The sequence below is a fragment of the Culex quinquefasciatus genome, chromosome 2, assembly GCF_015732765.1.
Source record: "Culex quinquefasciatus strain JHB chromosome 2, VPISU_Cqui_1.0_pri_paternal, whole genome shotgun sequence".
NCBI classification, from domain to species: Eukaryota; Metazoa; Arthropoda; class Insecta; order Diptera; family Culicidae; genus Culex; species Culex quinquefasciatus.
Window position 1 is genome coordinate 194,777,699 of NC_051862.1, and position 13,667 is coordinate 194,791,365.

The following is a 13,667-nucleotide window of genomic DNA, read 5'->3' on the forward strand; positions in this document are numbered from 1 at the left end:
TTGTGTTTCGGTAGTTTTTTTAAGTCGCGGGTTATTATTGATAAAATTGTGTGACAGGTTCTTTGGAACAATATTGACGAAGGCTGAACCGCATTGCGTCGATTCTGTGTGAAAAGATCCCATTTGCTAATCGAATCTGAATATCGTAGCCGTTCCGGTTCCGTAGATTCAACCAGGATGTCCTCGTTTATAAATGACTTCAACAACCACATCCAGGCGTACTTCATTAGTAGCACATATGGAAATGAAACGCTTGTGACTAATAATTTGAACGTAAGTTAAATTTTAATCATAATTTTAAATAAGTTGTTCAGAACCATCTCTTTTCCAGCACTTGGCCCTGGTCCAGGATCAGCGCACGTTTGACGTGTCCGTGTACAGCACAAATGTGTTCTTTGTGAACCTGCACAAGCTGATGGGAACCGGCACGAAAAAGATGGCCCTGATGTGGTCCGCCGTGTCGGTTCTGGAGGCGGCCTCAAAGTGGGAGGAAACTCGGCTAACTTTGGTTCGGGATTTTCATTACCTTCCACCGTTGACCAACATGTTGCTGGAGATTCATTCCGGCGAGCAGCAGCAGCGACTGTTGGCACTGATCGAACTGCTGACGCACGGAGCCCAACTCGAGAGCCACGAACCGTTTGTGGAGGCATTGATTTTAAGGTTGCTTGCGCTGATGGAGCAAGGACACGGTCACAAGGATAAAACGGAGCTCGTTACGCTGGCGCTGTCGATTCTGGTGAATCTGTGCTACAGAAACCTGCCGATGACGTATTTGCTGACGAAAAACATTAGCGTATCTGCTTTTTGCGGGAAAATTAAAGAACTTGGACTAGTCGCTTGCAAGATGTACATAATTCTGGAACGGAACGACTTTATGAAAGAGATGGACCTGCAGTATCTGCTGAAGATGAGCTTCAAGGAGGTTCGAACTGTGCTGGCTTCGAAAAACAGTTTCATTCTGCGCCACGTCGTCGACTATCTGCACTACATCCGTCAGCAGGACCAGCACGCGGAAAAGGAAAACGGCCACAAACAGCTCTCCATGAAGGACAACTTCTTCCGCGACAACCTGAAAGAGTTCCTGGACGATATCGAGCGGCACACGTGCGGCCAGTTGGACTCAACGACCGCCAACAATACGAGAAAGAAACGAAAGTGCACCGAGGACAAAAATTCCTCCGGTGAGTCCTCCTCCAACGATTGCATGGACGTTCTGTTTGAGATTATGGAGTGCATCGTGGCGCTGGAACCGGTTGGACCTGACTTTCGCAAGCGGATTGCGGACGTGGCGCTCAAATGGATCACCACTAGCAAGCAAAGTTTTGCGCGGGCGGTGGACTTGCTAAGGGTGGTGCTGGAGCAAAGCCAAACCGAGAAGGACAAAGATGAGGCGGTACGGGAGTTAGTTGACGAGTGTCGGGATGTTTTGGCGGAGTTGATGGCGATGGTGACAAATAATACGGATGAAAAGCTGGTGGGTAGACTAAATTTTGAGCAATTGAGCTCATCAATTGAAACCCCATTCTTCTCCCTTTCCAGATGATCTCATTCTCCAAACTGCTCTCCACGATGGTGAAAGTACAATCGTCCACCAGCACCACCGACCTGGACAACGTGGCCGAACAGTTTTTCCAGCACGTGTTCGCCACCATCTTGAGCTGTTCCGGTGGTCCTAACTCGTTCAACTACTCGCTGGCGGACAGTGAAGTGCGCATTTTTCTGTGGGCGCTGCACACGTTCAACGATTTCGCTAACCTCTCGCCGACGCTGTGGTTCGCCAAGGTCGGCAATCTGCTGAAGCAAAAGCCGGTCCACTTTATGATAGCACGCGGGTTAACATCCGGCGATATGGAACTTACGGAAGCGATGATGCAGGTGACCGCTGCGGTGGATTTCCCGCGGCGAGAGGTTTCCAAGATGGTTGGGATGCTGAGCGGTCACAAGAGGGAGAAAAGTTCATTGGATGTCGGTAGGACGGCTACGGGGCCGACGCCGCCTCCGACTGCGTTGAGTCGAGAATTGCTAGAGCGTATGAGTCAAACCGTGTCGCAGATTCAGGACGCGATCGCTTCGGGGCAGATTTCGGACGTTAGTACGGTTGAGTTGATTGAGTTTTACAACTGTAAAATCGCGATGGAATCTCAGCTGATGAGCGATTTGAGGGGGAGTTTGGGCGGGATGTCGGCGCAGATCAGCACGCTGCTGCACCAGAACCAGCTGCAGGCCGTAGAGATTGACAAGGTGCAGCGGAAGAACTTGCCATTGGTGCTGAAGGTTTCGGCGTTGGAGAACGAGAACCGAACGCTGGAGAAGGAGCTGAATCACATGAAGAGTGCGACGGCGTCGTACGACCGGAAGATTGGCCAGATGAAGCACGAGCTGTCGGATTATATCCGCAAGTACAGCGAAAAGAACCAGCAGTGCGGTGCGCTGGCGAAGGAGGTCGAGATGTACCGGGTGCGTGACGGAAACTACGAGAAGGAGAACAAGCGGTTGCAGCATGAGTTGAACGATATGGTAAGGAAGGGATTTGAAGGATCGCAGACCAGGTCTTGATTGAGTTGCTTATTTTTCAGACCAAAACGCGTGACGAGTCACGTAAGCTGCTGAAAGTGGCCGAGGACGATCGGCAAAAGTTGGCCGAGCAGAAGGAGAGCGACAAGAAGATGTACGAGAGCAAGATTCGGGAACGCGAGCGGGAGATTTCCAAGCGAACAGACCTGTGCCAGCAGCTAGAGCATCAGCTGCAGAAGCGCGACACCAAGATCGAGTTGCAGGAGACCGAGCTGAAGGATCTGCTGGGACAGATTGCGGCCAAGGAGGAGCGGATCGCGCAGATCGAGAACGAGCTGAAGGAAAGCGAAAGCATACAAAAAGCCATCTACAGCTTAATGAACAAGGGGAAAAAGTAAGACGCACGCAGCAAGACAGTAAGTGAGAAAATATGACTATTCTTTTATTTCTATTTGTAAACAAGTTCAAGCATTTACTAGCCTAGAGAAAGCCCTGGTTGATCATTTCCAAGAGTTGAGGGTTTTGCAGCATGGTTTGGTGGGTTCCTTCGAGGGTGTTTGTCGTAACGGTGGAATCGGTAATATCCGCCAGCCCGTAATCGTTGTCAATGTCCAGGAGGGGTGCTTTTGTTGGTTTTACCAGCGTCACTGGACATCGCAGGGTATTCTGGTAAGCTTCCGGGTTCAGCGACAGCGCCATTTTCATTCGATAAAACAGTGCGTGAATAGTTTTTTCGATGTAGCTTTTGGAGTAAGCTGTCTCATCTTTGTGTAGTTCCAGCAGTTTGTCAATTCGTTCCTCGAACGTAAACTCTCCACGAGTAAATACCAACGTTTCTTTCGACTGACTTATGGCTTGAATCGCGTAGAGAATGCTTTTCTGGATGTCTTCGTCAGACTTATGAATATCTGCGTTGGCCAGCATTTTTAGATACTTCGGAGCGCCATCGATTAGCATCAACTTGCCAACCAAGTTGTCCCTTTCAAGTCGCTTGGCAATTTCGATTGCGATCAGAACTCCAAACGAGTACCCCACGATGGTGAACTGCTCAACCTTGCTGTAAACTTTGTCCAGCACTTCCTCATAAACAGCGTCAGCAATCGTGTCCAAACTTCTACACTGGTAGTTGTTCAACGTCTGAAGAATAAACGTCGGTGCGTTGATTTTGGAAGCAATACTTTTCCAAACATCTCCCGCCACGCTCTCAATTCCCGGCACCAACAAAATTGCCTTCTTGTAATCCAGGTCGTTGGACTGCGACTGAAGCCTCAAAATCGTTTGCTGACTAGTCGCTTCCAATCCCAAATTCTTCACCAGCATCTCAAGCCCACCAGCGGGATTGTCATCCACGACTTCAATGATCTCGCCGCTTTCCTTATTCTCCGCAAGCAGCTGCAGCTTTGCAAAGGTCAAGCTCCTAAGCTCTTGCGGCGATAACACCAGATCAAAGTCCCGTTCCAGCACCTGCTTAATTTCAACCGCCATCAACGAGTCCATTCCAATGTCCGCCAGAGTGCTCTCAAACGAGATCGACTTCAAATCTCGAATACTCATGATGTTCATCACCGCCTCAACCGGAGTTTTCGACCCGGCTCCGCCCAAATTTTTCTCAGCCACCACCATACTCGCTACGATCGGATCCCCACAAGCCACAAGCAACCGATCCAACTCCCCCAAACACGACGAGATCCGCTGCTGCAACGTGCCCCCAATCTCCATGTCGATCTTCTCCTCCGCCATCGCCGCCACCAGCCCAACCTCCCCGATCGCACCCCACTGGATCGCCTTGCCCGGAAGGCCGTCCGCGCATCTCCCCTCAACGATCCGTTCCATGATCGAGTTGGCCATCCCGTAGTTGCTCTGGCCCGCGTTACCCCGACCGCACGACACGCTGGAAAACACCACAAAGTGCTGCAGCTCCGGGCACAGCGCGCGACTCCAGCGGTCCAGCCAACCCGTGGCGGTGGCTTTTGGTCCGAGGCACTCGGCAAAGGCCTGGGCGGTTTGATTCTCAAAGATGGCGTCCCGCAGTTGCACGGCCAGGTTGAAGATCGCCGCCACCGGCCCAAGCGTGCAGGCTTCGATCAGCAGCGAGCGGGCGCCTTCGTTGGTGGTCACGTCCGCGGTAGACACGAGCACCTCGACGCCGTAGCTTTTCCAGTTTCTGGAAGGGAAATTTACGAATAGAGCATTTTTCCTGACTCATTTTGGTTGGGAATAACAGTTGTGGTTTGGTTGGGCGTTTTAGCAGAATGCAATACTGAAAATACTAAAGAGTTGAAGTATTGCTCCGGTTAATATTTTTTAGAGTGTATCAAAGATGACTTTTAATGGGCATTCAGGGGCTTGTTCCGGTGGGCGTACAGAGCCCAACTCTCAAATATGAGCTCATTAGGACGTAACAGTTGCTGGCGCTTTGCAATTAAATTTTAATTTGAATTTAATCCTTGAACGTAATTTTTTTCAAAAATGTCAATTTGGAGTCATTTTGGCCTATTCAATATACCATTCTCAATTTTTTGAATGTTATATTTTTCAATCTTTAAATCGTAAAATTAAAAAAAATAATGAATTTTCAGTTTCCTATTTTTGCAATTTGACCTTTTAAATTTCAAAACTTCTAAGTTTGAATTTATGACTAATTTTTTTCGGTTTGTTGTATTATTAAAAAAATATTGATATTCAGTTTCAAATTTACATTTTTTTTTTTGTTTTTGAATCTTTAAGGGTACACAGCAACGAAGGAAGTTGTTGTCTTCTTATTCCAAAATTGGCAAACTTGCGGACCCAATCCTGCAACAACGGGATTGTAAATTAAGTAAAACTTTGTTGTAAATTACTTTGTGGACAGTACTTTAGGGGATGGATAAAAAATATTTCGATAGTAACCGTAGTTTTGAAGATACTAAAATGTCTGTAACAAAAATCTGGGTGCAAAAGCTCTGATTGATGTGCACCGTGATGTGCATCTTAAAATTACAGTTTTTTTTGTTAGTTTTTGGTTTTTATTTTTAGTTTTTTTTTTAATTTTTAGATTTTCCTTTTTTTAAATTGTTGATTCCAAATTTTAATATTTAAATTATTGAAATTTTAAAACCTTTTTATTTAATTTATGTGAATTTTAAAATTTTAATAATTTTACCTACTTTAAATTTTAAAATTTATTTTGGAATTTTGCCTTTTGTAATTTTAGAATTTTTTAGTTTTATTTAAAAAAGTCAAGTTTTACGATACCAGTCTCAATATTTGACTTAAAAGTGCTTCAAATGCATTTAACACTAGTTCAGTTGTTTTGCACTCATTAGTTTTCAAAAAATATATATGATTTTACGAAAACTAATGTTGGAGCGAAAAAAAAACTTTTTTGCGATTCTGTATTACCGAAAATTTTGCAAAAAATCAAAAGAATTTTAAATCAACCCAAATATGCTAATAATGTTCCTAAAAGCAGGGGAATACATTTTTAATTGATTTCAGCTGATTGCCCTTAAATTTGCATTGAAATTTTTAAGATGTGTGATATTTTTTTGCCCTCCCTTTTTTCGGGACAACTTAGAAGGGAAGGGAACTTAAAATAAAATTTGTACGAGCCTTGCCTTATTGAATTTAAAAATTTGAATTTTTATTATTCTGGATTCGCAAATTTTCGGATTATCAATTTTCATTTTAAATTTTTAATCTTTTTTATTGTTAACTTTGTAATTTTTAGAATTTTAAAATTTCAAGTTTGAAGATTTTTTAATTTTTGATTTCAGAATTAAATATTTGTGGTTTGTCGACGGAAACGGTTATAAGGCAGCGTTCTTTTAATACGTAAGCCCAGTTAAAAAGCAGACAAACGTCAAAAACCAAAACAAACCGAAATCACCGAGGGGTTAATGGATGCAAAAATCATGTTCAACAAATAAAAAAACTTTTTTTAAACTTTTATGTAATTTCAAGTCACAAGTAGAGAAATATGAAAAGTAATCATTGTGATCGAATTTGAGTAACTTTTATTTTTATATTTTATCAAAAAAATATCATGCATCGGTAGTCCCCTCGTTATTTTTTTGTTCAGGCCAGTTAGCGAACAGCATTCGGTGACTGGGCTACGTTCTCAGCCCAGTTACCGAACAACTACTGTATAATAAAATAATTAAGCAATGTGCCAATGTGCGTTTGTAAACAGAGAGTTTGTGAACAAAGCATGTCCCTACCTTATCCGAAACTCCTGATACGCCTGCGTAATGCCGCGACTGGAGCTCAGCACCAGCATACGGCAGCCTCGCAAGATCAACCAATCGGCCAGCTCCAGCCCAAAACCTCCCAGTCCACCCACGATCACGTAGGTCGCCTCCGGGCTGCAGAACATCCTCGGGCTAACCTGTATCGGGATGGTGCACCGGTCGTCTTCGTTCTTCCTTATCCTCAGCAAAACCTTCCCCATGTGTTTGCCACCGGCTAGAAATCGGAAGGCCTTTTCAATTTCTGGCGCTTCGAACACCGTCGTCGGTAACGGCTTAACAACCCCGCGCCGGATGTCATCGGCCAGAATCCGGTGCAGTGTCATCTTTTGTGTCTCGGTTCCACTAAACAGCAAGTCCAGCAGGACGGCGGTGAACGTGATTCCCTTCTGGAACAGCTCCATAGCCAATTTCGAGTTTTTCGTCATGTCGTACTTTCCAATCTCCAAAAAGTGGCCGCCCTTCGCCAGACACCGTACCGAGGCTTGCAGTTTCTCCTCCGATAACGAGTTCAGCACAAAATCCACTCCCCGACCGTTGGTCAGCGTCCGGATCATCCGCTCGAACGAGGTGTCCCTGGAGTTGCCGATGTGATCCGGCTTGAGCAGGGCAAATCGGGCTAGCAAGAACTCCTTCTTCGCGGTCGTACTTACCGTGGTGAACACTTCCATACCATACGCGAAACAAGTTTCAATGGCTGCCAAGCCGATGCCACCACTTCCAGCGTGGATCAGTATGGAAGCTCCACGACGGATTTGGGAGCTCATGAAGAACGCACTGTAGACCGTCCCGTAAACACACGGTATTGTGGCCGCCTGCTCCAAGCTCCAAACATCGGGAACATCGAACGTCATATAAGGTTCACTTTCCACCTGGCTACTCATTGCACCGCAAGGGATCATGCCCATAACGCGGCGACCATCAACCGTAACTCCGGAATACTCGAATCCAAGTACACATTCCAGCTCCAGCCGGCTCAAGAACGACGACTCTATCGCAAGTCGGCCGGTGGCGAGCATGACATCTTTAAAGTTCAGCGAGCTGAAGACCACATTCACCCTGCCGTCGGTGACGGGCTGCTCGTTCAGAGGTCCATTGAGCCAAGCGAAGGACGACAGATCGCCCGGTTTGAGACAGTTGGCAAAGCAATGGTTGCTCACCGGGATGGCTGGATCTTTATTATTCTCCAGCAGGTAGTGCCGATAGCTGCCCCACTGACCGTTGCAGTAAACGTTGATTGCTAGGCCTAGCTGGATTTGGGCGGCGTAGAATGTGTCGTCAACGCTGAAACGGGGAGCATTTGGGTCGTTTATGAAGAAACACTGAACAGATTGGGTGTTGGGCTCTCGTCGCAAGCAATTTACGAGTCCAAGGATTCCAGAGAATTGATCATTGCACGAGTACAGAATCGTTGCCGATTTAGACTGTTGTAGCTTGTTGATCCACTCGAAGTCATTAGACTTAATCTCGATGGCTTGTGGGGGCCCATTTTTACCGTTTTTCTTGCGCAGTAGTATCAACACTTCATCCTCGATGGTGAGAGAAGAAATAAGATGCAACTCTGAAGGGATCTCTGCCAGATTATGCCCGTGTTGCACTCGAACGATCAGATATGCTTTATCCATCAACGCATCGAGAACATCAGACAAGATTGGTTCTGACTTGTAGCTTTCGTCATGTATCAGACAATGCAGATTCCGTTGGTTTATCAATGATTCGTTGGTGATCTTCACACAGTCCGGGAGGGAAAGCTTTTCAGCACTGTTTACAACCAGGTTGGATTTGACCGATGGTAGATCCTTGATGGCGTTGTCGAATAGTGCAATGATTGGCTGTAAAAGAGGGCTGTGCTGCTCGACGATGTGCAGTGAAGTCACCGGCGTGTTCTCCAGCATGATCTGAACAAATATTCGTGCGGCTTCATGCGCTGGTATCGCCGCTTCAGGATGATATGGAATGAACTGGTAGCTCTCCAAAACCGGTATTCCAGGTGGAGGTCTGCGAGCTATCGCACTAGCTTGCATTCCGGTAACTTGAATTCCACCAGTTCGCAGAACGTTTAGATGCGGGTTGTACTGTACGTCGTAGAACTCGATACCGGCTTCGTTGGTTTGTTTCCGTCTCAAGTGAAGGATTGGATCAATGCAAAGACTTTCGATGCCTGTTGGCACCGCTAGTGCCCTGGTGTCCTGAGCGATGATCTCCACTTGGAGCATGCAGTCCAGAAACCCAACCCAGTCGTTCGCCCATGCAATCTTGGCACAGGATCCGTCCATACGGCATTCCAGTACCGATTTGAACACTCCACTGTAGTGATATCCGCGGAGTCGAAGCTCTTTGTAAAAGTCACGCATCGGAAGAATTGGTGCCGACTTGGTCGGTGGATCAAGTGTCGTGAGATCGGTAGTTTCCATTTGTCGAATGGTGCCCGTTACAATTGCTACGTCACTCTCCATGATCTGGAATTGTAATGATGATGTTTTGATTCGACACTTTCAAGCGTACTCAATAACCTCACCTCAAAGTGACCCGTGCCCTGCTGGATGCGTACGGTAAAATCGATGGCTTGGCTTGCGTTGAGCGTTGTAGCCCGTACGAACTGCACATCGCTGAACTCGACCGGCATCTCCTCTAGAATGTGACCTTTCCAGTTGGCGAGGGTTTCCCAGGCGAGCAGTAGGTAACCCGTGGCCGGAAACAGTATCCTTCCATCGATGCAGTGTCCACTGAGCTGGCTGTGGTCCTGATCCGTGAGGGAGATTTTGTACTCCTGAATGCCACTGTCGGTGATCTTTTGGGCGTAGAATTTGATCACGAACCAGGTGGCCGCGTGATCCCATCGTACCAGCGGGGATATCATTGGGGTTCCACGCGATACGGGGAAATCCACAGCCGGATATAGCTTCGCCAGGTTCGGATGTCGGCCGGTTAGGAATATGCTACGGTATCATGGTTTTAATGTTACACGGGAGATCTCGCGTATGCTGATCGATTACTTACCCTCCCAAGCTGACAAGAAAGCTTCGTACCGCCTGAATGGGATGATCCGCCTGTTGCAGCTTTCGGAGATTCACGACAAACGATTGTTCTGGAAGAGATAAGATCGTCGGGTCGTGGCTTTCGAGTAGTTTGAAACTTTTGAACATCTTCAAAGAGGTCGGCGCAATCCATCGATCTGTTGGCTGTAATTCTGCTGGTAGAACGTTGCTCAGGTGCTCGTGGAGTTTCGTTTCCAGAAATTTGCGTCGACATACTTCGGAAGGATTGGTGGAGGATAGATTGCGATAATCCATCTGGATTATGCTGTGGTAAAGGCTTGTTAGGATGGCTTGCTCCAGCGTAAAGCAACCGTCCAGGTAAGCGGCTGTGATCTGCCCGATCGTGCTTCCAGTGTAGTTATTGAACTCGATCCCGCAAGCTCGGAACAACTCTACAACTCCGATTTGAAACGTGACGCTTCCTACCAGACCGTCAGACATTTCGTACAGATGAAATCCCTTCGACTTGAGGATGTCTGTACAAGCTCGGATGGTTTTTCGAAAGACCGGAAATTCGTTGAAGGTTTCAATCTTCTGCTTCCAGTGACAGTCAACATCTCCGATGATAAGTACAATAGATTGGGTCTGCTTGGTTACTTTTTCAATCGGAGATTCGTAGAACGTGCAGTCATTCACGGAGTACACTCGAAAGCCCCGGTATTGGAACTTGCGGATCGGTTCCGTTTGAATGTTGTTGAGTAATGCTAGGAATTCGGTGTCCATCGGATGACGAGCAACTTCATCGAAGATCGTCTTTACGGCTTCGATCGTCCGTCCGGACCAAGTAACTAAACGTGGTAGAGCATCTTGAGGGGCTCCTCCTCGGAGTTTAGTCTTACAGTTGGAATGAAGCAGGGCATGTGCGTTGGCACCTCCGAAGCCAAATGAGTTTATAGCTATCATTGGTCCGTCCAACGGTGTACTGTCCGTAATGACCTGCAGCTTGTTGGTGGTAAGTGACGGTACGTCGATTCGGTTTTGTTTGAAATTGATGTTCGGTGGTATGATTCCTGATTCGCTAGCAATAATGCACTTTGTTATGGAGCAAATCCCGGCAGCAGCTTCCGAATGTCCGATGTTGGATTTAACTGATCCAACGGGTAGCGGAGCGATCCTGTCTCGACAGAACACCTTTTCGATGGCATCGCACTCTTCCGGATCGCCGACGACCGTGCCCGTGCTGTGAGCTTCAACGTAGTTGACATTTTGCGGAAGTATTCCGACCTCGTCGTAGAATTCGTTCAACAGTTGCTTCTGAATTTGCCCAGAAGGGTAGGTAATGCCTTCTTGTTTGAATCCGTCACAGTTGGTCTTGGAATGCATCACATGGGCGTACACACGTTTTGCGTCCTTGGCCCGTTGCAAAAAGACCACAGCGTTTGCTTCCGCCCGACTGTAACCCGTTGCCGAGATGTCAAACGGTCTGCAGTATCCGTCGGCTGAGAGTACTCCCAAACGCGCAAACTGAAGCGTCACGTAAGGATGCAGAAGCAAGTTGGTTCCCGCTACCAAAGCCGAGTCGCATCTTCCATCACGTACAGCTTTGAATGCACAATCCAAGGCGTACATGGAACTGCTGCATGCAGTATCGACGGTCAACGATGGACCATGCAAATCCAGCTCGTATGATAACCGGTTTGCGATCATGGAACGTATCGACCTGCAGGAAAAAAAACATAAATGATTAGACAACCCACCAAAATGCACTGATCTTCAACACTTACCCCTTTACCCCGTAGCCTTTGGGTGCGATGTCCGTGTAAATGAATTCCTTCTCGGTTTCCGAAAAGCATATCCCAACAAACACTCCAGTTCGCGATCCCCGCAAAGTGTTCGGATTCAACCCGGCATCCAGGATCGCTTCGAACGAGTGCTCCAGCAGCATTCGCATCTGTGGATCTAGACTGTGCGCTTCCGTTGTCGGGATTCCGAAGAACTGCGCATCGAACTTGTTCAGGTAGTTCAACTTGCCAGTTCGGCGGGGAATTTCCGGATTGATGTGACGCCATCGCGTCTCCAGATCGTCGACCAAGTCAACCTGAGTGGGAGAGAGACGGTTACTTACATCTTATCCCAAACAAGCCACGAGGTATCCCCTCTTACCTTATCATAAAGATTTCGTGAAAACTCTGCGACATTGTTCGAGCGTGGGAACTTCCCGGCGACGCCCGAAATGACAATCGAATTGCCGGAGGTGATTGCTTCTATCCTGCTGGGATTTGGCACCATTTTTTTTCGCGAACTGAACTGATCGAGAGTTGCACTGGATAATAAACTCGCTAGGGGCTAGGTGCTGAGACTACATGGGAATGGTCCTTCGGCTTTTATATCGCACACCGTCCGGGGTCATCTATTACTGTCGACCTTTGCGCATAAGTACTCGTTGTTTTGGCAGTTTGGTGCACGCGCACGATATTGGATTGCATTATTGATGAGAGGCGAGCGTCATACAAACTGAGTTCTCGATGATGGAAACTTTATGTGCCACGTGATATTGGTGCTACTAGGTCATTTTGCTTTGAATGCAATCATCACAGGTAATTGGATCAATGCCAATCAATTGTTTTCCCCCTCAGAACTAAAACATTGTTTTTCGAAAATTTGCCATTTTTTTTGGAATAATAATAATTATTGTATCAAAAATGTACCTTCCCATGGACTTATCACAGCTCGTATCGCTTCTGCTACACCCAAAGATGCGTTTTCAGACATGAGCTCTTTGGTCCCGAGACCATCAAATCAGCAAATAAAATATTCATAGGACTTTTTCAAATATTCAGCTAGTTCAACATATTTTTCCTTAAAAGCCCAACGATTAGTCTTTCTTTTGAAACGTGGTGCTCTGAAATTGGTTCAGCCGTTCCGGAGATATTTTTTTGATGTGGTTTTTGAGAAAATCGATTGAAACGCCAATTGTGGACCACCCTATTTCAGATTAGAGCACCCTAATCGTCATACAAAAAACGGGTCTAATTATTTTAGCCAAGGAACCCATGCCAAGTTTCCGCCAAATCGGAGCACTTTTGATTTGGATTCTTCCTGTTTGACGTGGAATGGCTGTATATCAGTATTCCGAATGCATTTTTTTATTCAAAATAGGAAGTAAACAAATATGGCCATTTCCTACCTTTGCCGACATTTTTGAATGTTTAATTGTATTGGTGATTAATCAACAAAGCCATGAAAATCAGAAATTGGGTCCTACAATTTAGTTTCAATTTGCGATACAGTCATGCCCCGGTTTTGCACGCCTCGGTTTTGATTCGTTCAGCTGCCTCGGTTAAGCATGGTCCAGTGCTTAACTGAAGCACAGAGCTTATGGGATTTTGGCTATATGGGAGACATTGGGTTTTATCGTATGAAACATCATACAAACATCAAAAAAATATAGTGTTTTGGAATCGGGATGATGTCAGCTATCCATTAATCATGAAAATTTTCACAAAAATACGTAACTCGTATTTTTCCTGCATTTTAAAAATGCAATGTATCTCGAAAACATACTCAAATTATTAATATTGCAATATGGGTATCAAATGATTGGAATTTTTCATACATTTCGAATGTTCAATATTTTTTTGAAAACATTCAAAATTTTCACATAATTACGTATTTTCGAAAAAAAATACTCAAAATTTCAGTTTTTACAATATGGGTATCAAACGATAACGATTTTTTCATACATTTCAAATGTAATAACAATATTTTTTGAAAATACTCAAAATGGTCACAAAACTACGTTTTTTTCGAAAAAAAACTAAACATATCTGTTTTTACAATATGGGTATCAAACGATCGAGATTTTTCAAACATTTCGAATAAAATAACAATATGTTTTGAAAATACTCAAAAAAAATTTGAGTATTTTTTCAAAAATACGTATGGT

At 45.6% G+C, this 13,667-nt stretch overlaps 2 protein-coding genes across 2 annotated transcripts; one reads left to right on the forward strand and one right to left on the reverse strand.

The window, feature by feature from the left end:
- LOC6034866 lies at nt 1–2,976 on the forward strand. Its single transcript, XM_001845084.2, has 4 exons — nt 1–273; nt 332–1,477; nt 1,543–2,520; nt 2,580–2,976. The coding sequence occupies exons 1-4, from the start codon at nt 178–180 to the stop codon at nt 2,913–2,915; spliced, it is 2,556 nt and encodes an 851-aa protein (XP_001845136.2). The 5' UTR covers nt 1–177; the 3' UTR covers nt 2,916–2,976.
- LOC6034865 (fatty acid synthase) lies at nt 2,935–12,088 on the reverse strand. Its single transcript, XM_001845083.2, has 6 exons — nt 11,885–12,088; nt 11,506–11,819; nt 9,744–11,441; nt 9,262–9,682; nt 6,717–9,202; nt 2,935–4,681 (listed from the first exon to the last, which is right to left on the reverse strand). The coding sequence occupies exons 1-6, from the start codon at nt 12,008–12,010 to the stop codon at nt 2,998–3,000; spliced, it is 6,729 nt and encodes a 2,242-aa protein (XP_001845135.2). The 5' UTR covers nt 12,011–12,088; the 3' UTR covers nt 2,935–2,997.
- Nucleotides 12,089–13,667: the final 1,579 nt, after the last annotated feature.